This window comes from Myotis nattereri (genome assembly GCF_964212035.1).
Source record: "Myotis nattereri genome assembly, chromosome: 9".
NCBI classification, from domain to species: Eukaryota; Metazoa; Chordata; class Mammalia; order Chiroptera; family Vespertilionidae; genus Myotis; species Myotis nattereri.
Window position 1 is genome coordinate 65798297 of NC_138084.1, and position 25010 is coordinate 65823306.

General features: G+C 40.1%; 1 protein-coding gene across 1 annotated transcript in view; it reads left to right on the top strand.

Moving 5' to 3' along the window:
- The window catches only part of ARHGAP42 (Rho GTPase activating protein 42), a 250570-nt gene that overhangs the window by 210881 nt on the left and 14679 nt on the right, over positions 1 to 25010 (top strand). Inside the window, exons 11-17 of the mRNA XM_081098747.1 lie at positions 267 to 345; positions 1700 to 1739; positions 13854 to 13916; positions 14822 to 14896; positions 15542 to 15626; positions 16390 to 16448; positions 20433 to 20538. Coding sequence (XP_080954873.1) covers positions 267 to 345; positions 1700 to 1739; positions 13854 to 13916; positions 14822 to 14896; positions 15542 to 15626; positions 16390 to 16448; positions 20433 to 20538 — 507 coding nt within the window. The remainder of the gene's footprint in view (positions 1 to 266; positions 346 to 1699; positions 1740 to 13853; positions 13917 to 14821; positions 14897 to 15541; positions 15627 to 16389; positions 16449 to 20432; positions 20539 to 25010) is intronic.

Sequence of the window (25010 nt, forward strand, 5' to 3'; positions counted from 1 at the left end):
TACTACCTGTGATCATTAGAATGAAAAATATCTGTGTGTGGGTGTGGTTGTATACAGTGATTTTTCAAAAAGATATGTGTAGGTCAATTTTTTCCTTTTTTTTCCTTATCTTTTCTATTTCTTTTCTCTCTTTTCTATTTCTCTTTTCTCTTTCCTGATTTTTCTTCAAATTTTACTTTTATACCTAAGTAAGAATTTTAAAAATCGCACATGCGTAAAGACATAGCTGGAATAAATTGAAAATATAAAATATTTGTTTTTATTAGGCATGGGATCATCACATTGCAGGCCTTTTCAGAAGCTAACCGGAAACTCTGGCTCGAAGCCATGGATGGGAAAGAACCAGTAAGTATATAACACATTTAGGTTTTGTTGTTCTAATAATTACAAAGTATGTCTGGGAAAAAAATACATCTGAAATTTTTATATGAAAATATTAAAATACCAAGTCTGAGGAGTAGAAACTTACTATTTTCCTGATGTTGTCTCGCTCACTGACACACAGCACCAACTTTGTAATTTGTTTCTCAGGAGGACTTTCAGGACTAACACCCTAAAATTATTTATTAAAGATTACTTCTAGTAATTAATTTGGCTTCACTGATTAAATTATTCTATGCAGTTAATAATTATTGAATGCCCGGTCTTTGTCCGGTCTTCGTAATCAGCATGATAAACAAGATGCAGGGTAAGAACTAGTCCTTGCAGTCTTATTTGGTAAAACTGCCTGTGAGTTGACATTTTCTTCTCATCCATATCCTTATTTTTCTAATAGTTATTTTGATGTTGGCATGATAACTTACAGTTACTAGGGCGTTTTATCTAAAAATAAATAAATTATTAATCACTGTCTGTTTTCTTTATAAAGAACATGGCTTTAGATGGTTAGGGGGTGAGCACACAGAGCAACTATGAGGCCACATTCTGTCCCTTGAGAACTGTCCTGTAGGTGGCAGAGAACCTGTGAGCAACCTTGTCAAAGTACCTGTGTCACAGCAGAGCTGCACCAAGTGTGGTCTCCAGAGCGTGAGACCATCCCTCACACAGTTACCTGTGCATGATGAGATGAGCGCAGAACTCATGATTAAGCATCCGGAAAATTTTGTACTAATTTGAAGAGGTCATTTTATATTTGTTGAACTTAACGAGAAATTTTGATTTCATGTCTACTCTTTATTATGTTTATGATATTTAAATTTTACTGTAATTTACAAAAATAGCAGTCAGTGGTAGATTGAAATTAAACAAAACGATTAGATTTTTCACCACTTAACTGAGAGGCAAGATCTGACCGAGAGCAGACGTAGAAGACAGCGTGGTAGCTCAGCAAGTACACGTTAGGATTGTACGTGCTGAAAAGAACACACTAAGCAGATCATTTGAGTAAGGAGCAAGCAGGTAAAACCCATCACGAGATACTTTATCAAGAAAGGCTGTTACGCATTATGTTAGGGAATAGAATGACACTCGTAAATCAGATGGAAGGAGGTAGAACTCTACCCAGGGCAGGACAGCCAGGGATGAAAGGAATGGGAAGCAAGGTTGGTTACAGGATGGGGAGGTGGCGCTGTGGATGCAGCAGTTGTAGGATCTTGAATCAAGACACTCCTCTGTGGAGCACTGCACCAGTATCACCCTGGTAATCGTCTGTACTGCGTCACTCACTGCAAGTAACTGATGGACTCCCCTTGTTTTTTAGATTTACACCCTGCCTGCCATTATGAGCAAGAAAGAAGAAAGTAAGTTGTTTTTAATAAGTATTTAAATTTTTATCACACAGTTATTTTTAATCACAAAGCTATTATGTGATATTAAGAGTTAGCTCTAGAAAAATGATATTAACACATCTTTTTAAGTTTTCTTTCTTTGGTGTCTACTTAGAGGTATGTCCCTTGCTCTATCCCAGAAAGAGATTTGAGGCAGTTGATATTTAGCTTGTTTGTTTTTGTTGTTGTTTTTAATGGCAGTAGGAGGGCTTATTTATCTTATTTTCTCTGCTCGAATTTATAAGACTAAAGACTTGGATACTTTATGCTAATTTTAGGAGATTGTGCTCAAGAATGTGGAATGTAAGGACATTGTCTTAGCCCATGGGATATGTAAGAACACATGTTATCACTGTATTATTATTGAATCCTTAGCATCAAACCATTCTGAACAGATACACTGTATGTGTTTTCCATTCCATTCTAAATCCTCTTTCATTATCTTCCACCTCTTGCCTTCTTTTACCCTTGATTATTTTAGTATATTTTTTGGTATACTATATGTCATTAGATTACTTGACATTTAAAACTAGTTTGTATGTTTCTAAGGTTATTTGTATGTCTTTTAAAGCAATTTCAAATTTTATTTAACTCAATTGACTTTCTCTCATAATGTCTAAATTTATTTTTAAAACAGACTTAATAAGCTTGGCTTTTAAATTGCTGTTAAAATACAAGTTAGAGTGGAGTAAATATAAAAACTGGGGAAGCGCTCATTTGAAAATCATAAATATTAAGTATATGAAAAAGCCTATATTTTAACTGAAGGAAATTCTTCCTAGTAATTAATTTAAAAAATCATCAAAAGAAAATGCATAATTTAAAATAACCTTTAATATTAAAGATTTTTAAAAATACTTTCAGGGTTTATTCTTACATTTCTTTCTCAATTGCTAATCAAGGAAAGTGATCAGTATAGAATCTTCTATCCACTTGTATCTAATCACAGAAACATTAACCAATGGATTAAGAGTTTTGTAAGTACTGAATGTTAATTCTAAACAATTACCTAAAAAGTAATTTGTTGTATGATTTGCATTTGAGTAGAGTTTGAAATGTGTTTTCTAACATTTGGCCTCATTGTATATCCATTTTCAAGACAAATGATCTACTCAGGGATGAATCTTTCTTTGAAAACAAGTGAACTTATATATGGTATTGAATAAGGCTTTTGAATGGAGAAATGGTCAAGTCAGAATATACTTAATACTTAACGTACCTCAGGAACTAGGGTTTCTGTCATAATTAGGAAATTTAAATAAGAAAGTTATCAAATATACTCATGCTGTGATGAAGGGAGAAGGTACTTCTTCACGCCATAAAAATTTTCTCTTCTGGAAAACTGCTTTTCTATACTCTAAGCCACCTGAAACATCACTATACCATCATCTATAATAATAAAAGGGTAATATGCTAATTAGACCAGATGGTGCGACCTTCCGGATTACATTCCGGATGACCTTCTGGACGAAGCCAGGGCTGCAAGGGCCGAGGCAGCAGCCAGGGCTGCTGCTGCCGGGGCCAAAGCGGCAGCCAGGGCTGTTGCTGTGGGGGCCGAGGCGGCAGCTGGGGCTGCTGCTGCCTTGGCCCACAGAGATCCTTGCATGAATTTTGTGCATTGGGCCTCTAGTCTATATATAAAAGCCTAAGCAACTGGCTGACCGTCCAGTAGCTATGACATGCACTGGCCACCAGGGGGCAGCTCCTGTGTTGTCTGCCCCCCTGGTGGTCAGTGCACATCACAGCAACCGGTTGTTCCGTTGTTAGGGTCAATTTGCCTATTACCCTCTTATTATAAAGTACTAGAGGCCCAGTTCACAGATCATGCACCTGTGGGGTCCCTCGGCCTGGCCTGCAGGGATCAGACCAAAACCGGCTTTCCGCATCCCCCGAGGGTTCCTGGATTGCAAGAGGGTGCAGGCCAGGCTGAGGGACCCCACTGATGCACGAATCTGTGCACCGGGCCCCAGTTTGTAAATATAAGATGGTGTGTCCCGAAGTCCATGTATCTATATCATTTCCTACATTCTGGCTTTCGGTATGATGTATTAGTTTCCCACCCAGTTCTCTGGGCTTAGTGTGATAGAACCCATCTCTCCTTCTTAGTGTGCTCAATACAGGCCCTCAGTGGGATGTGTGTTCAGCACATAATGGCTATTATTCTTACTCTTAGTGCCAGTAGACTTTGATTGCCAAGGAGAGATTTTGATTATAAAAAGGAATATTTCATTTCCCTTAGCTTTATTAATATGTAGGGCTCAAAGTTATAAATCTTAACCTTAGTTGTAAGCTTTATTTTTATTATTTTATCTTAAGCTATATTTTCTCTTTAAGCCTGTTTTTAATCAACATACAGATCTTATTCAAATTATAAATGTACTAACTTTAAAAAATAAGTTATTTTTATTGTTATTCCATAAATTTAATAGCATTTAAATTTGATCAATCAAGCTTCTTTAGATCAAGCTATAATTATAAAACTAATACATTTCATTCTCTAAATGCAAGACCTTAATAAGACAAATTTGTGATTCTGGCTAATATAATCTTCCTAAACACCTGGAAACCTCTGTAATCTAGTAAATTGGCTGATAAATGCAGAGATTAATATTCTTTTATGCATTTTAAACATTCTAAATAAATCACACACAAAATTATGTAGTGATTTCAAAATGTTTTACTACATGCCATAAAGCCTACTTATTCAAAATCGCACTTGTTTTTACACATTCTTGGAGATTCAAATGTTCTCACCCAAACAAAATCAACCCCACTCAGTTGAAAAGTCAGGACTATGGTGTGTGCCACCAATTAGAGACACTCAGACACTCTGTAGGTGGCGGCTTGGGGATTGCCAGCTTGCACAACAAACAAGGCTTTCTCAGCATCTTTCAATCCAGGCAGCAATGAAGAAGCTTTCCCTAAAGTGACCTGCCTCTCAGACTGCCTCTTTATCCAGATCCTCAGATTTTAATTTCCTTTTTGCATGTAATTGTGAACAATCTACTACATCAAGGTCTAAAATTGCCTGGCCGGCGTGTTTCAGTGGTTGAGCATTAACCTATGAACCAGGAGGTCACGGTTTGATTCTTGGTCAGGGCACAGGCTGGGTTGTGGGCTCGATCCCAAGTTTGGAGCCATGCAAGAGGAACGTAAAGAGAAACTCATCCCTCTAGATTCTCTCTCATCAATCATTGATGTTTCTATCTCTCCCCCTCCCTTCCTCTCTGAAATCAATTAAAAAAAATATTTATTAATGGCACTGTGAATCTCTTGCTCAGACTGCAATTTTACTCCTTTTCTCTTCTATCATGTGTCTTATAGTGGATACTATTTTTCTATTGATGTATCCTGGGATCTCTAGTGATGACTCATAGGACATATCTGAACACTTGGAAGTATTCCAGATTCAAAAACATGGTCCAGTTAAATTAAGAACAGCAGCCTGTTTCCTTCTTAGCAACACATCCAGAATTTTACTTGTTTCAGTTTAAAATTAGATTCCAGGGATGGTGAGGATCTCAGACCTCTTTCTTTCTTTACTTTCTTGCTTTCTTTTTTTTTAGTCCTTACCCAAGGATATTTTTCCATTTATTTTTAGAGAGAGTGGAAAAGAGAGGGAATGACAGAGAGAACTATTGATGTGAGAGAAACATGTCAATTGGTTGCCTCCTTACACAGCCTGATCAGGGCCCGGCTGGAGAGGAGCCTGCAACCCCACCTAGGTACGTGCCCTTGACCAGAATTAAACCTGGGACCCTTAGATCCACAGGCCAATGTTCAGTCTACTGAACCAAACCGGCTAGGACTCAGACCTCTTTCTAAGTCTTGAATAAATCATGCGAGGTCATCATGTTATGAATTCAGAGCAGCTTATATCTTTACGTTTGCCCTGTTTATTGCGATCTCCATTTCCCCTTTTCACATTTGACCCCTCAGAAATGGCTTTATGTCAGTTTCAGTATGTAATTTCTCTCACAATTGGTATTTGAAACCAGATTAGCTTTGATTCATTTTCCACCTTGAGAAGTGCTTTTATGTAGCCTTGTCATTCAGATGGGTTCTATTTATCTGAAAATAATCTTGTTTTTCCTTTGAAAACTCAGTTTGGTATGGAATGTGTGTTTTGAACTGCTGGAGATAATTATGAAGCTTAGAATGGCAAAATAGAAAACTCGGGTAAAAATTTGTTTTTAAAGTCAACCATTAAAAGTTGTCATAATGTCTGGGCTGACAACCCCAAAAGCAGCAGGTTAAGAACTATTTCATATCCTAAAATAGGGACATACTGTGAATATACAGAGAGCATATACCATGAAATGAATAATAAAACTAAAATTCTAGAGGGATGAATCTCTCTCTTTACAAGCCTAACATGGAAAGTCTCTCTGCTTTGTGGTTACTCTTCACTTACTGTTTTCAGAGTAAAGATGCCATAAATAAAACTAGCGTAATTTAACAGAGAAGGAAAGTTTGACTCATCTTATTGAAAAATGCATGAAGTACAAAACCTAACATTAGTCAGGTATAGGATGTTGAATCCACAAACACTTTCCTGGTTGTGAAATATGTCACTATATCCTTTTCTTGGAATTATAAGACTGAGAATTGATTCATCTTGAGAATAGTAATGCCTGTCATCAATATTAAACAGGTGATACTCAGTTAAGGTGAGAACTAAACAGTTCCTGAAGCCATGCCAGTGGGGATATTTTGTTAAAGGACAGCTTACCATTAGTTCTTCACTATTCTGTATTTGAGCCCATCTTTCAAAGAAACAAATAATCATTGTTGACACACCTTTCTGTCCCAAGACTTCCATCCTGGGACTAATTATTAGCAGGGACAGAGGCAGTTGTCTTTCTTTGTAGGCTTTCTCTCTCTGGCATTCTCTGTTGGTGCCCTGAGCCATGTTCCCACTCGAACATAAGTTTTGTGTGATAGCGTTATAGCTGGTCCTTCTACCATAGGTTTGGAGAAGGTGGGAATTGTGAAAGAAAAGATTCGTTCTCATGCAATTCAGTTCAACAGCATTCCATTGTGTACCTACTTTATTCCAGTCATTGTGACTAGGTAAAAGGAAGTCCTTTCAAATGAAATTTCTGCTCATAAAAGTCATAATAAAAGTGTAATGACAGTCAGCTAGCATTCAGTCCTCATGTACAAAACCAAAGGGATTGGGCCAGAAGACACTTGCAAAAGTTCCCTGTAGCTCTGAATTTTTGCCACTATGTGTTTCCGTGACTTCCCGTGAGTACCCAGGAAGTGTGTCCCAGCAATAAACAGAAAGATTAAGCTCATTCTACATGTCCTAGGCGATTGACATCCCGTCACAAATGCTTTTGAGCTTCATGCTGCTGTGTAGATAGTTTACTCTGGAAATTCTCGGATATCTCTTGGTTATAGCCTCCTCCTTCACCACATCCTCCCCCAGGCCCTTGAGCAAATGCAGTTTTGTTTCTATCACTGAGACCAGGAAGAGGGTCAGATCCAAAGTGCTCCTCCTGAGCAGAGCCAGGAAGAGGGAACAGCCTGGGCCAAGGCTGTGGAGAGCTACCTGCTTGCCCTTTAGGGAGAAGAGAAAGGGTTCTTCGCTTATCACGAACACCAGTAAATGCACTCATTTCTCTTTTCTGTTTCTTTCAAGCCCATGTAGTATGGTTGTCTGTGATAAGGGGCCCTTTAATCTGAAATGACAGATTAGAAAAGTGAATTAGAAACGAAAGACAAGTGTTGCTTTGTTTTGTCAACCCTGAGAATGTACTGTGAGGCCAAGTAGATTATATCTGTAAGGACATTCTGGGTTTTTAATTACTGGGAAATGGAAGGTACAAGGACTTTTGCTTTGTTAGTTGTATGGAAGACTATTCTTTTTCCCCCTCTCATGGTTGTGTGAATTCTGTTGAAATTAATAGCTTTTATGCTGCCAAGCTGCCTATAGAAACTTTATTTGTTTTCAGTAAAAGCGTTAAGCCCTGAATAGTTTCCAGAGGGGAGGAAACACACACACAATGCTTACACTTAACTTTCGATTGAATAAGTAATGTTTTTTTAAGTTAGCCTGTCTTCTGCTTCTACCTCTGAAGGCCAAGTATCATCATTGTTAATAGGATTTCAGCTCCAGGAATTTGGGGGTAGTTGCATTCTGCATTTTCCTCTGGTCCTCTCTGGGACAGGGAGATATAAGGCTGGGGCAGTGGCCCTGTGAGGAGGTGATAAAAGTAGCTCCCATTAGCTGAAAAGCTCTAATGCTTCTCGAAGCCTCAGAGAGGGTACTTGAGCAAGCCAGCCACTACCAAGCGATCAATCAGGAAGCATATTTGGCTGTCTGTTCTGGTCAGCATCGAGCCCTGATTCAGCAACCCATACTCAACCTTCCTCTACTGTTGGTGCTGGAATCCCCTGTCCTCCACTAAACAAGAATTACGGTAAATTATAATAATATTGTCCTCCACTAAATGAGAATTACGGTAAATTGTAACTGTCATGGTGTGAGGTGTGATTTTATTTATTAAGAACACTTTCCATTGGCATTTCATTGGAACACTAGGGAGTTCCTAGTTTTTTCTTTTTTGAGCTCTGGAGAACGGATTTGTGTTGAATTCTCGTTAGCACTGACATTAAGTCTACTAACCCCTTCATGGCTGTGGAAGGTTGCTCGTTTTCCTTCATGCAATTTGTGTTTGCCCCTGACGTCCCCCTGACTACTCCATGTGACTGGCTTTCTATCAGCCACTGGAGACAAAGTAGCCTGTTTCCGCCAGGTTACCCTCTTCTCGGCCCTCAGCAGAAAGTTCTGGGTGCTTGCGTGAAGGCGCTGGTGAGAAGTAGTTGGCAAGGCAGCCATGAGTGGGCAGTGCCACAGCTGCCCTTTGCTGCCTTGCTACATGCATTGACAAGGCAGTAGCTGAGGAAAAAATGGGTGTAGTATTCCAGTCAAGCAAGGAAGTTGACTGTGGCATTGCCTTTATTTATTTAGTCCTTTTTGTCATAGCAAACTGTGTAAGTTATCCATTATTAAACCAGACTGGCCAGCTTCTGCTGTGGTAACAGATGATCCTCAAATCTCAGAGGCTTACCAAAGTGAGCTTCACTGCTGATCATGATGCGGGTCTGTCCTGGTCAGCCGTGGCTCCAACCTGGTACAGTGTCCAACACAGGAACCCAAGCTCATGGAGTGGCCTCTCCCAGTATCATTGTTGATTTCGTGCCAGAGGGAAAAAGAACCTGGCAGGCTACATACTGGTTCTCAGGGTCTGCGGGATAATGATGTGTGTCACCCCCATTCATATTTCATGGGCTAGCGCATATCCCAGGGGCAAGCTGACTTTGAGGGAGCTGAATAATGTGATCTTCCTGTAGGAAGGGGCAACATATATGGGTGGACAGTGATTCCAGATGACTTCAGTCTATTCAGTTCCAGTGAAGAGGGTGTGTTTGTTCATTGTGATTTGTTGAGTGTAATGAGAATGTAGCGACATTTCTTAATATACAACTTATTTTTTCAGTGGCCAGCTAGATTCACGGGCCCGAATGGGTTATGCCTGATCTGTGTTTGTTTAAAGAAACAGCCCTAGCCAGTTTGGCTCAGTGGGTACAGTGTTGGCCTGTGGACTGAAGGGTCCCGGGTTTTATTCTGGTCAAGGACACATGCCCAGGTTGTGGGTTTCATCCCCAGTAGGGGACTTGCAGGAGATAGCAGATCACTGGTTCTTTCTCATCATTGATGGTTCTATCTCTCTCTCCCTCTCCCTTCCTCTCTGAAATCAATAAAAATATATTTTTAAAAGAGAAACAGATCATTACTCTAGCCCCAAATACTTTAGAATAAGTAATATGTATGCCTCTTTGAAAAATAACACTCCTGGCAGATAATTCTTCAAGCCCCAGTGACTGTGGCTGTGCCCAGAAAATACCTTGTTCATGTATTTTACTGATGTAGGTTTTTATATTCTCCCATAGCCAATAACGATGGTTATCGTGATAGCCAATACTTCTGTAGCACTTACTATATTCCAAGTACTGTTCTTTCTATGACTTGTGCAGATGTTACTGTATTCCATCTGTGAATAGCCCTCTGGAGACTTACTGCTATTATCCTTACTGTATGGAAGAGGAAACTGAGGACAGAGCTATTAAAACTGCGTAGTAACAACTGATAAGTGGGAGAGTAACCACTGTCCCTTTCATCTAGTTAGAACTAATGACTGACATCTTTCATCATTTCTTCTGTTTTCATTCATATCGCAGTGATGTGTGGACAGGTGCACATGGAGAAGGAAACTAGCATTTAATTAGGTTGGGAGCTCTTCAGTCCTTCGTATGGTTTTATCTTTATCTTACTACAAACATTTAACATGTAATCTTATTTCTCTCAATTTATAATTGAAAGAGCTAGAGTCCATAAAAGTTCGTAGGCACATTCTCATTCATGCAGTGAAGTAGAGCTGAGACCCAACCCAGGCTTCCCTGGCTCCAAACAAAGCTGAGTGCCATCTCTACACAGTGGAACCTCCCTATACTCTTTTAGGCGGTAGCAAAGGACATTCAAAATAAACAACAACAAAAATATTGCAGGGTCTTCTTTAAGAAGAAGGAGAAGGAGAAAAAGATAAAAAATGTGAACAATAAAATGACAATACATATCCATCAACAATGGAATCTAAAAATCAAAATAAACAAAGAATCTAATAAACAAAATGAACTGATGAATAAATTAGAACCAGGGGCATGGAAACATGGGACAGACTGATGAATCTCAGAGGGAAGAGGGGAGAAGGGGACAGGAAGAGATTAACCAAAAAACGAATATGCATATATGCATTACCCATGGACACAAACAATAGGGTGGTGAAGGCCTGGAGCAGGATAGGATCTGGGTGAAGGAGGGCAATGTGTTGGGGGGGGGGGGGAAGAAGGACAGCTGTAATACTCTCAACAATAAAGATTTTTTTTTAAAAAAACAAAACAAAACAAAACAGAAAGCACAGAAAAGAAACAAAATAGAAATGCATGGTTATCTTTGCCAGCATGCGATATTCTTCCACATCTCTAAATTGATTGATAGAGTTTTGTTTACTGAAGTGAATAGAACTAAAGACAAGACGCATGGACACATCACGACAGCGGTACCATGGGATGACCTGGCAGGCAGACTCCATGTCTGTAAGATTGTATTCTTCATAATGAGCCTGTCAGATCTGTGTGTTAGCACAGACTGCCAAACAGCCCAGTATACCTTCAGGATGTAGCCTGGTTATTGCTTATTTTTCTCAAAATGGATGCTTAAATTCTGTTTCTATCTATCACAATTATCTTCACTCATTTTGCCACAGGCAAGTTTTATTGAAACTTTTTAAAAATGCTTTTCTCTTAAATTTATTTTATTGAAAAGTTGAACAATGTGACCTCAAGAAGAAAACATTATAAATGTCAGGAACTTGCAGTTTTAATTGGTACAAAAATGCTAGTGCATTGTTTTTTCCTAAAATTGCATTTTGGGGCTCAGTGTTTATTGTTTAAAATGAAAATTAGTAATTGATTCCTCATTTCTTTATTTGTTTTATACTAGAGGCCCAGTGCACGAAATTCATGCACTGGGGTGTGTGTGTGGGGGGGGGGGGGGTGCCCCTCAGCCCAGCCTGCACCCTGTCCAATCTGGGACCCCTCAGGATTGTCCGACTGCTCAACATGGATTTAAGCCCCTGTGGGATTGGGCCTAAACTGACAGTCGGACATCCCTCTCACAATCCGGACTGCTGGCTCCCAACCACTCGCCTGCCTGTCTTCCTGATTCCCCCTAACCACTTCTGCCTGCCAGCCTGATCACCCCCTAACCACTCCCCTGCTGGCCCGATTGCCCCCAACTGCCCTCCCCTGCCAGCCAGTCACCCCAACTGCCCTCCCTTGCTGTCCTGCCCCCCCAACTGCCCTCCCCTGCTGCCCTGGTCACCCCCAACTGCCTTCCCCTGCAGGCCTGGCCACCCCCAAGTTCCCTCCCCTGTTGGCCTTGTTGCCCCTAACTGCCATCCCCTGCTGGCCATCTTGTTGTGGCCATCTTTGACCACATGGGGGCAGCCATCTTGTGTGAGGGTGTGACAGTCAATTTGCATATTACCTATTTAATATATAGGATTGGTTCCTCACCTCTCCATTCACTTGTTTTCCTATGTCCAAAAACTACTTTAAAAATTTCAGAATGTATCATGTATAAAATGCTTCACTTAGCGTTTTGGATTATTGGAAACAAGCAATCACTGCATGGTGTCCTAAGGAGCTACCCTCATGTGGGAGTCAACTCTAATAGATGCTTATTTCATGGCCATTCATTCTTGTGTGTTGAGTTCACCCAAAGCATTCACTGATTTCTATTCACTTGACTTAGGCACTGGGGACACATACATAAATCAGCCAGTTGCTATTGGTGACAGCATGTATTTTAGTTTTGGCGTTTTTACATTTTTTAATCTATTGATTTTTTTTAATTTCTAAGGAAGTAATTTTATTTTTTTAAGTATTAGATAGTTCCAAAGCCCAATGAATAAAAATGATCATTTCTGTCTTTGTCCTCTTCTTTTTTACCTGCAGTTTGTATGTAAAAAAAGTTGAGTTCTTTCCTAGGGAAAAAAAAAACACCCTCATATTATTATATTTTAAGAAATTGGGTCAGATCATATGGTACTTATCTTTCTCTGACTGGCTTAATTCATTTAGTACAATGTTCTCCAGGCCCATCCATGCTCTCGCAAAGGGTAGCAAACTGAACTAACAAGCAAAGTAGAGACGGACCCATAGATAAAGAGCAGGCAGACTGCTCTGGTGTGTGTGGGGGGTGGTGGGGGCAGGCAGAGAGTGTTGGAGGGGTGGAGGGATTGAGCAAGAAAGAAAAGAGAAAGAACTTAGGGACACTGACAACAGTTTGGTGATTGCAGGGAGCGGGGTAGGGAGTTGTAAGAGGGGATAGTGATGGAAAATAGAAAACTGGGGAAAAAAGGAAATTGGTTCATATCATCCTGTAGATTACTTTTTCACCTAATAACATATAATAAACATTCTTTCATGTCAGTACCTTGGGGGTTTTTTTGGGCCAAAGGTTTCTCAAACCTTTCAGCTAATTCCCATTTCAGTGGTTTTCTATGTGCAGGATTTCTTCAAATTTTTTGCCTGTTGGTGACACCCCTTCTTGATTTTTCTTTAGCATGTTGAGCTACATGAATATGTTTAATCTATCATCTTTAAATGGAAGCCAGTTTTAATTTTTCATTAGTTCGAGTTGTCTGCATATGTTATTATTTGGGAATATTAAGAAATGCCATATCTCCACCACATGTGATGAAAATTTTTATTAGAGTACAAAAAAATTTTTGAGTTTTCCTTCTCAGTGTTACTTAGTATTATTAAATCCTTTCTGTTTAAACAAATAACCTAATTCTATCAGGCCATAAAACCTTAAAAAACTGATTTTAAAGAAAATCTGGCATAAAGCAATGAAAATAAATAGCTATTTCACAATGTAATAATAATCTTTGGGGGATTTTTAGTGGACTAAGGTTATTTTGAATTATTTTTAATACAGTACAAAATATAATAAGAAAGATCTCTGGACTTGGAATCAAGAGAAGTTTAGAATCCTGGCTCTAGAGCTTAGAACAACAACAACAAAAAATGAAGTTTCCAGCAACCCAGTGAATCATTTTAAAATTAAAGCTTTCTCTCTACATCATAATGTTGTTTTGAGAATCCCATGTGACTGGCTTCGTAATAGAGTTACTAACACACAATAAAAGTTCATTCTTATTACATTTTGCTTTTATCATCTGTGAAAACCTGTAATGAAGGATGTTGCTAATTTTAGAGAAAATGGAAGGGATCAATGTAACATTCATTTTCTGAAATGATTTATGTTTCTAATGAAGCGAGTTCATGCAATAACTTTGGTAAGTGTGAATCACCCTCCTCAGCTTCTACCACATATGAAAATTCAGACTCTATCCAAAACCACCATTAAACCATAAAACGACAGAGGCAAATGAAGGGGAAATGTAAATTCAGCATGAACACTTAAAATGATTTTCTCTTCTTTTTCAGTGTACTTAAATGAAGCAGGGTTCAACTTTGTGAGAAAATGCATTCAAGCTGTGGAGACAAGAGGTCAGTACACCTGACAGATGTATCGCTGCTGTTGTGTGGCCCATTCTCATATAGAAATGCTCAGAAAATGAGGTGTATTTAGCCAGTGACATGAGATTAATTTAAAAAATTCTGTGATTATATAAATACATAAATAGTTTTACTTTGAGCTTCAGTTACTCAAAAATCGTCCTATAAACATACTTAGTAACATCTTCCAAAATAGCCTGTTTACTTCTTATTAATGGACTTATTATTGTAAGTACCCCTTTAGTTGTTTGGTTTTTTTTCTGCTTTAAGGAGGTCAGTAACATTCCTAAGTAGCTTGTGTTCAGCCCCTCCTTCCCTATATGATTTCCTTCAGTGATTTCAGCACCTTCCTCACTCCAGTTGTGACCTCTCTCCTGAAGCCCGCCCTAGTGGTCTGTGAGGCAATTGCACTTCCAGGAAAACCGGTCTAAAGCAAAATTCGTATTGGGCTGTGGAGTTCTTTAAACTTAGATTCAGATTTTGGCCCTGCCACTTAGAAGTGTTGAGACGTTAAGTAGGTTTCCTGTATTCTTTGAATCTGTTTCCTCACCATTACAGTGACGATAAAAATGCCACAAAACTGTTCAACATGCAGAACTCCGTGACCGAGGAAATAGATGAGCGATGCTATTTCATATTCATACTCAAGTCGTGGGGAATAGGCAGGTGTACTTTGCTACTTTGATTGATCTTCACAGACTTTCAAATCACTGTTCAGTGTCTGCTCTGAGAAATATATGTCTGGTGGGTGTTTCCAGGGAGGTTTGAGAAAGTGAGATCACAAAATTGGATAAGCAGCTTTCGGATTCTGTGTAGGCATATGCCTGAGTTTTTAACATTCTGTACTTGGGAAGGTGTCTCAAGCCATTTTCTTGTGATTTTTTTCTTCCCATTAGGCATCACAATTTTAGGCCTCTACCGAATAGGAGGAGTGAACTCCAAAGTTCAGAAACTCATGAACACCACATTTTGTAAGTTTTGGATGAGGCGGTTACTTAATTAATTTTTGTATTCTTACAGATAATCCAAACCATAGGTGTGGGGTTTTTTTTGTTATTGTTTTATTTTTTTAGATATGGCCTATTGCTTATCCTTGAGTATTTTCAAGTAATATTTTGTATTCAGTTTTCAATGTTCAGTTATAAGAGATGAACAATCAGAATTGGAGAGGGGGGCTTTTTATGATGTTGGACTTCCTCTGTCGTGGCCTTGGATTAGCTAGAGTTGCAGTGAGGTTTATGGCTGCTGGATTCAGATTGCCTGGCTTGGAATCCAGCTCGGCCACTGGAAAGCTTTGTGGTTGTGGGGAATTTGCTTAACCTTTCAGTGCCTCAGCCTCCTCATTTATAAACTGGAGATAATAATAGTTCCTGCCTCATTAAGAATTGTGAGGACTGGAAATTTTAATTCACGTGATGTACTTCGGGGCATGGTGGACGCTCTGTGATGTTAGCCATTAGCAACAATTTGACTTGGGAAACTACTACTCCACAAGAAATAGTTGAGGGTTAGTGCCCCTTTGTTAGATCTACTTACTTTTTGGTCCCTGTTTTCTTAATGGTGCAAGCGGTATTTTTGATGGGACGATTTAAATATTTTACTTTTATTCTCTTTAGCTCCCAAATCCCCTCCTGATATGGACATTGATATTGAACTGTGGGATAATAAGACAATAACAAGTGGACTGAAAAACTACCTCAGGTGAGCAGGGCTAACGGCGGGCACTCTGTGGTGCCCTCTCCCTGGATCGGCCGTCACCTGGGGATGCCACGCCCCGTGTGCGGGCTCCATTCCATGAGGTGGTCATGTTTTTAATGTTTAGTGTTCTGGAACTTATCCTTGATTTCTCAAATAATAAACTTAAAAGGCTAAAGTATCTTATGAATACTAAGTAATTTCTGTTTCATGGCAAATTTTTTTAAAATATGTTTTTATTGATTTCAGAGAGGAAGGGAGAGGGAGAGATAGAAACATCAATGATGAGAGAGAATCATTGATCAGCTGCCTCCTGCATGCTTCCACTAGGGACCGAGCCCACAAACCAGGCATGTGCCCTTGACCGGAATCAAACCCGAGACCTTTCAGTCTGCAGGCCAACGCTCTATCCACTGAACCAAACTGGCCAGGGCTGTTTCATACTAAATTTGAATGTAGGGTTCACATGTATTTCTTACAAATAAGCTGAAATTGAAAGTTATTTTTCTTAAAATATTATCCCCATATCTGAGAGGAGTTTTACTCACAAAGTGAAAAATGGTCCCTGGGCCTCCCGTTTTAACATCATAATTGTAGCAGGAAGTGCTAAGCGGCATTGGGTCTCTGAGGTCTGCGTTGTAGCATTTCCTGGAGCCTCCCTACTTGGACTTAATCCTGCAGCCTGACCACCAGTTGCCAGGAAGCACCGCGAGTCCAGGGAGATAAAGAGATGCTGCCATTGTAAAGGATGCTTCGTTCTCTGTTGCAGGTGCCTTGCAGAACCACTAATGACCTACAAGTTGCACAAAGATTTTATTCTTGCTGTTAGTAAGTATGCTTCCATTGATGTCGTTCTATGCTGTATTACTTAGAGGTATAACTTTAAACCAACTAGTTAAGACTTCTCTACATATTAAGAAATTGTCAATGTGTTACTTAATAGCTTACAATATGGTTTATTAATAAATAAGAAATTGCAGGATGAACTAAAATATTTTGTCATTTAATAAGACCTCATTGGAGTGACATTCTAGTGTGATCAGCAAAAGCTGTGAGAAATTATTCTCATTACATTTCACTTGGATTGATGGAGTCCAGTTTTTCACAAGAGCAACTTTATGGTTAAATAGATAAGACCACAAATATGTACACTCAGTTATGCCACTACCATACACATACTCACATACTGTGTTCCCAGATCTGGAGAGAAGAATCAGATGTTTTTGGCAGGCAAAAGGCACTTCCCTCGATCTCCTTCCTCCACATTATATTTATAGAATTGGTGATTACTTATCTATATCATTTCTTTAGATCAGTGACTGTTAAAATGTGATGTGAATAGATAGGTTTAATTCAAAACCTGAGGGGAGGTGGGGGAAGGTATCTGTGAGAAGTTAGAAGTATGGACTCTTTTTTATATTTTTGATTGATTTCAGAGAGGAAGGGAGGGAGGGAAGGAGGGAGGGAGAGAGAGAGAGAGAGAGAGAGAGAGAGAGAGAGAGAGAGAGAGAAACATCAATGATGAGAGGGAATCATTGATTGGCTGCCTCCTGCTACCCCTTACTAGGGATTGAGCTGGCAACCAGTTAGGGCAGAAATATGTACTTTTACAACATTGGGATCAGAGTGCCAAAGCGCCATCTGACAGCATCACAACGCATTGTAACAATTAGGAGTTGGAATTTCATTGTTAAGATGTATGAGGTGTGACTGTAACCAATGTATTTTTCACAATCCAGAAAGAAATCAGTTGCCTTATTTTATTACCAACATTGTAATGTCACAGGAAACGTTGTCTGCTGATAACAGTGTCAGATAAAGTTGAGTGGCCTGGGTTTTTAATCCAGCATACATGGCTGACCACATGATCCTGTGAATAGATATGTACAACTATGCTACTGAGCTTCCTCCTGAAACTCTTCTCCCAACATTCTCTTCATGAAAATCTACCTTTGTGAAATGAACAAGACCTTAATAATTTCATTGATTAAGAAGACAGGATCCAGACTGGGCAAAAAGATGTTGTGTAAGGACATTGGTATATACATGGCAATACCAGAGTTACAAGCCAGTCTGTTAGACTCTTAATCTAGAACTCTTCCTTGTATAAAATAATGTATTTTATAACAAACTAGAGGCCTGGTGCACAAAAATTTATGCACTCGAGGGGAGGGGGTCCCTCAGCCCGGCCTGTGCCCTCTCGCAGTCTGGGACCCCTCGGGGGTGATCACTTGCTGGCTTAGGCCTGCTCCCTGGGGGATTGGGCCAGGATGGCAAACAGACATCCCTCTGGCAGCCGGGCAGCCCTCAGGGGATGTCCACTTGCCAGCGGGGAGCAGACCTAAGCTGCAGTCAGACATCCTTAGCGCTGCTGAGGAGGCAGGAGAGGCTCCCACCACCACCACTGTACTGGCAGCCATCAACCTGGCTTGTGGCTAAGCTGAGCTCCCCATGTGAGAGCACACTGACCACCAGAGGGCAGCTCCTGCATTGAGCATCTGCCCCCTGGTGGTCAGTGTGTGCCATAGTGACCAGTCATTCCCAGTCTTTCTGCTGTTAGGGTCAGTTTGCATAATATCCTTTTACTATATAGCAGGGGTCCTCAAACTGCAGCCCACGGGCCACATGCGGCCCAACGAAAACATTTATCTGGCCCACCGGGTGTTTTTGCTGCCGCAGCCGATTCATCCAGGGCCTGCAGTGCGCATGTCTGGAATATCTGAGGGACAGTGAACTGGCCCCCTGTTTAAAAAGTTTGAGGACCCCTGCTATATAGGATAGAGGCCTGGTGCACGGGTGGGGGCTGGCTGGTTTGCCCTGAAGGGTGTCCCGGATCAGGGTGGGGGTCCCGCTTGGGTGCCTGGCCAGCCTGGATGACGGGCTGATGGCTGTTTGCAGCTGGTCACACCCCCTTCAGGGTGGTGGTCCCCACTGGGGTCCCTGGCCAGTCTGGGTGAGGGGCTGAGGGCCGTTTTCAGGCTGGCGGGTGACTGAAGCTCCCAACCTCTCCTTTTTTTCTTTTTTTTTTTATTCTGGGATTTATTTACCTGCTATAGCTGTCACTGGAGCTGAGAGCAGGCTCTAGCTCTGAGGCCCAGCTCCAGCTCTGAGGCTGCAGCTGGCTGAAAGCAGGTACCTGGGGTTTTTTAGCTTCTATAATTGTAAGATTGTTGCCATCACTGCCGCTCTAAGCTCTGAGGCCGAAGCTGGCTGAAAGCAGGTATCTGGAGCTTGTTTAGCTTCTATAATTGCAACTTTGTTGCTTAGAGAGTAGCTTAGAGCAGGGCGAAGCAGATGGGGAACGTTGGCTTCCTCCATCATGGAGCAAGCAAGCCTCCTATTCACTTCAGCTGCCTGGCTGCCTGCCGCCATCTTTGTTGGCAGTTAATTTGCATATCTCGCTTATTAGCCCATGGGAAGGGTAGCGAAGTTATGGTTAATTACCATGTTTCTCTATTATTAGATAGGATGGCAGTTGAGCCACTTAGCTGAAATGACTCAATGAGCTGCTGATTTTGATACGATACAAACATCTGGTTGTGAGACTTTTTTCTACACTTATTCTCTGGCAAATAATGATTATATTATTCACTACCATGATCATTAATATATGTTCTTATCTATAAGAATTCATCTTTTGTCTGGATCAAGGGTAATCCTATTTATAGATGTTAAGTTAATAAAATTAGATATTCTTTGGTTTCAAGCCACAGAAATTCACTCAGTAAGAAGGGGAGGCTATTTAGAGAGGAAGCAGTATCTCCCAGAACTCCTTGGCTGAGGAGGGGTCAGGCCTCCCAGGGGTCTGCAACCAGGAACCGCAGAGCTGGGGACTGATGTGTCTCCCCCTGCTCTATTTGGAGAGTCTCTCATTTCTGTTCTTTCAGTCCAACTTTCTTGGATTGGAGCACATTAGGTCCCGGCAGCCCTGGTTTTACACGGTCTGCCTTTCCACATATCCAGCAGACAGATCAGTTTGGGTGACTTCATTTCAACTCCTGGGAGAGAGAGAGCTCTGTTTGGCCAGCCTTCCCTCACTCCAGATAGGTGTGCCTGGAAGAAATGGTGGCCCCATAATATCAGCCCTATTGGTTAGGCAGAGAAAGAGCTTGGTAGGGTGGGCAGTCACCCCAGGATTTGTTTATTGCAGTAAAAGAATGTTAAATAGATCCCTTATTCTGAAGGACTAGAAAGTTCTCTAGTAGATAAGTCTGCATCTTGGCTTTGGCTTGGCAGATGAGACTTGCTGTAGATGATTTCTCACTCTTCAGTTTTACTGTTGGCAGCATGGGCTTAAAATTGACTAGGCCTCTATTTGCACCGTGCTTCTGACCCCTCAGAAAAAGAACTCCTGGTTGTTTTTGAATTTGTAAAATTTGGAAAGAAATGCGTGCTTCCTCTAGTCAGATGGAGTCACTGGAGGTTTCAGTATGATAAAGCATTAGTCACAGTGCCTGACCCATTAGGCAGTCTGTAACCCTGGCTGTGGTCACTCACATCAATGTCCTTGTGTAGCAAAACCAAAGCAGGCAATGAGCTCCGGTTGTCTGTATGTATATAGTTTGTGGCTAAGAGCACCAGCCGGTGTTAGGTAGACCTGGGTTTGCTAACTTCTTTTCTTACTAACTTCATGGCCATGGACAAGTTACTGAGCCTCTCTCAGCCTTAGGGAGTGATATGTGATAATAACCATTTGAAACAGCGCTTTTAAGGCATGAAGGGGTGAGTGTCGTTGTGACGATTATTAATGTTTATGTACACATTTTTTAATGCAATTAAAACTTGAGATTTGCAACCTTTTGTATGTTACAGAATCTGATGACCAAAACTACCGGGTGGAGGCTGTACATGCACTGGTACACAAATTACCAGAGAAAAACCGAGAGATGCTGGACATCTTAATAAAGCACCTGGTCAAGTAATTCTCTGACTTCTATTTTTCACTTTAACTTGTTCAGCTGTTAAGCTTGTCCGTGTCATCTTAAGTGTGTGATGGTGCTGGGACATCGCTATTGTCATGAGAGTCTGTAGAATGTGCTTTAAAAATGAGAAGGTAAAGATACAAATTATGAACAACAAATACACATCTATCAACAAGTGAATCTAAAAATCAAGTGAATAATCTGATGAACAGAATAAACTGGTGAATGTAATAGAATCAGGGGCATAGAAAGGGAATGGACTGACTATTCTCGGGGTGGGGGGGAAAAGGGTGTGGAAGGTGCAGGAAGAGACTGGACAAAAATCGTACACCTATGGTTGAGGACAGTGGGAGGGGCGGGTAAGGGCAGAGGGTTGGGTGGGAACCGGGTGGAGGGGAGCTATGCGGGGGGGGGGGGGGGGGGGGGAAGAGGAACAACTGTAATAATCTGAACAACAAAGATTTAATTTATAAAAAAATGAATGACTAATTTTGAGATATATCTATATGTACATGTGTATGCACCTGGGTATGTGTACAATATAAAAATAATTATATCCTTTGCAATGGTTAAGCTAATGATGAAAAACTTACAGGTCAACTTAAAAATATATGTGGAAGTATATAGTTTTTCCTCAATTCTTTTAGATACATTGTAATCCCTAAGTTTGAAAACTAGTTCTCCATATTACCAGGATCAACAGGTGCTCCCAGGTCAAACTTCCACTCTAATATTAGCTCCTTTCTTTGGACTCATAGTATCTTTTGGTCTCTGAAGATTTTTCTGACTCTGCTGTTAGTCATTGATGTATTTAAAAATCTTGATAGATTTCAGAGTAGTCAGGTTTCTCCAGAGAAACAGAATGAATAGGATGTTTGTGATTATGTATACACATATATACATACTAGAGGCCCGATGCATGAAATTAGTGCAAGAGTAGGCCTGCCTTCCCCCGGCTGCTGGAACAGCTTCCCTCTGGCACCCAGGACCCAGGCTTCCCTCTCAGCCCTGGCTTCATCCAGAAGGTCATCCAGAAGGACGTCCAGTCTAATTAGCATATTACGCTTTTATTATTATAGATACCTATATGCATGTGTGTATGTGTATGTATATGAAAGAGATGGATTGATTGCAAGGAATTGGCTTACATGATTGGGAGGCTGGTAAGCCAGATGCCTGCAGGGCAGGCCTTCAGGCTGGAGACCCAGGAAGGGTTGATTTTGCAGCTGGAATCCAAGGCAGCCCAGAGACCGAATGCCTCTTTCTCAAGGGACCTACTCTTTTTCTCTTAAGACCTTCAATTGATTGGATGAAACCCACCCAAGTTATGGAGGGTAATCTGCTTTACTCAGAGTCTACTGATTTAAATGTTAATCTTATATAAGAAGAAAAATACCTTCACAGAAACAGCTGGAATTATGTTTGATCAAATATGTGGCCACCATGGTGTCACAAATTTGGCCATAAAATTAACCATCACATATCTATCTAGAAATTAAGTCTCTCTCCTCTCTCTTTCTCTCTCTCTCTCTTAATCCAGAAGTTTATTTGCTATGCTGCTGGAAACAAAAGTTTTTGTTAAAATTCACATTTTAAACATATTTCCGAATCCCCTTACCATTTCTTTCACTTTTTCTAATTCATTTAATTTGTTTTGTTTCTATCAACATTTATCCCCCGTATACCCTCTTTCACCTCCCCCTGCCCTCCCCCCTCCCCCCACAGTCACCACACTGTTATCTGTGTCCATGAATTCTTTCTCTTTCTTTTTTGCTCAATCCCTTCACATATACACCCAACACCCGGCCACCACCACCAGAGCTGTCTGACTACTCTGTACCTACGAGTCTGTCTCTATTTTGCTTGTTAGTTCATTTTGTTCATTAGATTCCATATGAGTGAAATAATATGCTACTTGTCTTTCTCTGACTGGCTTATTTCACTTAGCATAATGTTCTGCAGGTCCATCTACACTGTTGCAAAGACTGTTAAAAAGACATTTTCCATCTTAATGAATACCATGATTCATAATCAAATAATTAATCCCTTCCTTGTTTGCTAGAAGTAATAACCCAATTTATGCTAATTTTAGCCATGCACATTTGAAATAGTGTTACATAACATATTAATAACTCTCAATGTGCAGGCTTTGAGATAATATTAAATTCCCCCATAGGAATCCACTTGGAATGGCATAATTTCAAGTTCATTGTTAACTGTTGCCTATGGCAATACCTTTATTGCTAATGAACAAGGACTCATCCTTGGTCTGAATTAGTCTTAAATTATGTTTTTGAATTGTGTATAACCTCTTTATGAAATTTAACCACACTGTATTTATTGGTCATTCTCTTGTTGTATTCAAGCTATTTTTCTAGTAAAGTTTTTTTGTGTGTGTTTTTTAAATTGACATGAATGTCATTGCTTAATTACCCAGAGTATTAGATGAACACAAGCTTCACCCTTAATTTGAATGTGTGTTGTTTTGATAACAAGGAATAGCAGGACAGGGTATCTGGCCTTAGAAAAGTGCTTAAAATTCCCTTGTTCATCCTTCACCACCATTCCTGGCTCTTTTCTTTTTTTTTGTTTCTCCGTTTTTTTGTTTCTTGACTTTTTGAAACTACTTTTATAAAGTCTCTGTTTTTAAAAAATATTTTATTTAATTAGAAGACAATAGTTCACACGTTTTCCCCACACCTGACCCCACATCCTCTTACAACCACCAGTCTGTTCTCTATATCTGTGAGCTTTTTGTGTGTTTTTTTGTTGTTGTTCTTTAACATTCCACATATGAGGGAGATCATATGGTGTTTGTCTTTCTCTGTCTGACTTATTTCATTTTCAGCATAATGCTCTTGGGATCCCTCCATATTTTCATAAATGGCAAAATTTCATTCTTTTTTATGCCTGGGTAAAATTCCATTGTTGATACATACCATAATTTCTTTATTTGTTCATCCATCAGTGGACACTTCGGTTGTCTTCATGCCTTGGCTACTGTAAATAGTGTACAGTGAACATGGGAGTGCATGCATCTTTTCTAGTTAGTGTTTTTTTGTATAGTAAAATGTGTGTTCTAATGACTTAAGTAAATTGTAAACAACTGATAACACTCTTGGTCCCTGGCAACCTTATGACATGGGTAAACTATAAACAACTAACAACACTCTTGGTCCCTAGCAACCTTCTGTGGCTTAAGAAAAAAAAAAAAAAGTTAAGACCTGTGACCTGGATTAGTCACTGGCCTAAAGGAACAACTTAATGACTAATTCCAAATCTCCATTAATTAGCTCGGAGATGTTACATAAATCACTGGATGCTCAGTGCACGAAGTTCGTGCATGGGTAGGATCCCTAGCGGCTGCTGGCTGCCGTCTGGGACCTCCCTTCCCCCTGGCTGCCTGCCACTGGCCGAGGCCTCCCTTCCCTCGGCTGGCCAGCCAGCCCCGCCCCCTGGTCGAACTCCCAGTCAAGGGGACAATTTGCATATTATGCTTTTACTATATAGGATTACTTCTTTTCTGAGGATCCTTTTTTTTCCTTCTTAAAACAAGGCCATCTGTGGTTCTTCTTTGATTCTAACTTTAAATATTCAGAAGTGCAATTGGATGTCTGTTACCTATAGGAGTTGAGGGAGTAAGGTGCAGAAATGGATGAAATGCGGGTGAGAAGGGTCTGTGTTAACTCAGGAGCCCAGCAGACAGAAAATTCAATGAAGAGTAAATTGGTCTTCAAAATATTCTGTCTCTTCTGACATAGTCATCAACTCTCCTTTTCAAAATAGAGCACATTTTTAGGATTTCTAAATGTATTTCCAGTGAGCTTAATATTAATCATTGTCCAGTTTACTTACACTACAAAGAACTTTTATATTTTAGCAGTAGTTCCTAAAGCCAATTTAATTACAGGAAGGATATTATTTTGAGATCTTATTTCATTTAATTTAATTGATTATTTCATTTATAAGGGTTGCTATACTTACTAGATGAGGAAACTGAAGCCTAAAGATATTAAATAACTAGGCTGACTACACCCCACTTCCAAGTTGGATGGATCCATGCTTTGATTCCAGATAACCTCACTGTCTTTGCAGTCTACTTTCTTAGTACATTGTCTAATATATATTACATAATCAATATGTAATATTGGGTTATACAAGAAGGAAACTTGGAATGAAACTCTTCTGAGTCTAACCAAGAGTCTTCTTAGATAGTTCTCTCTTGGGCACAGGGGACATTTCATTCAGTGGGACATGTCCTGTCCTATACTAGGAATTGTGTGGGTAACCCAACATCCTGGATTCCCCATAACAGTTTACTTTTGGTTTTAGGATGTAGTTAGTGATGCATATGCAGATATAAATATAATCTTGTGCGTTACGTTCCTTCCTGGAACTTTCCAATCTAAAAACCTGGCTGGAAGTAACAGAGGAAAGGTAGTGGTTAACCTAGGAGAGAGAGTGGTCA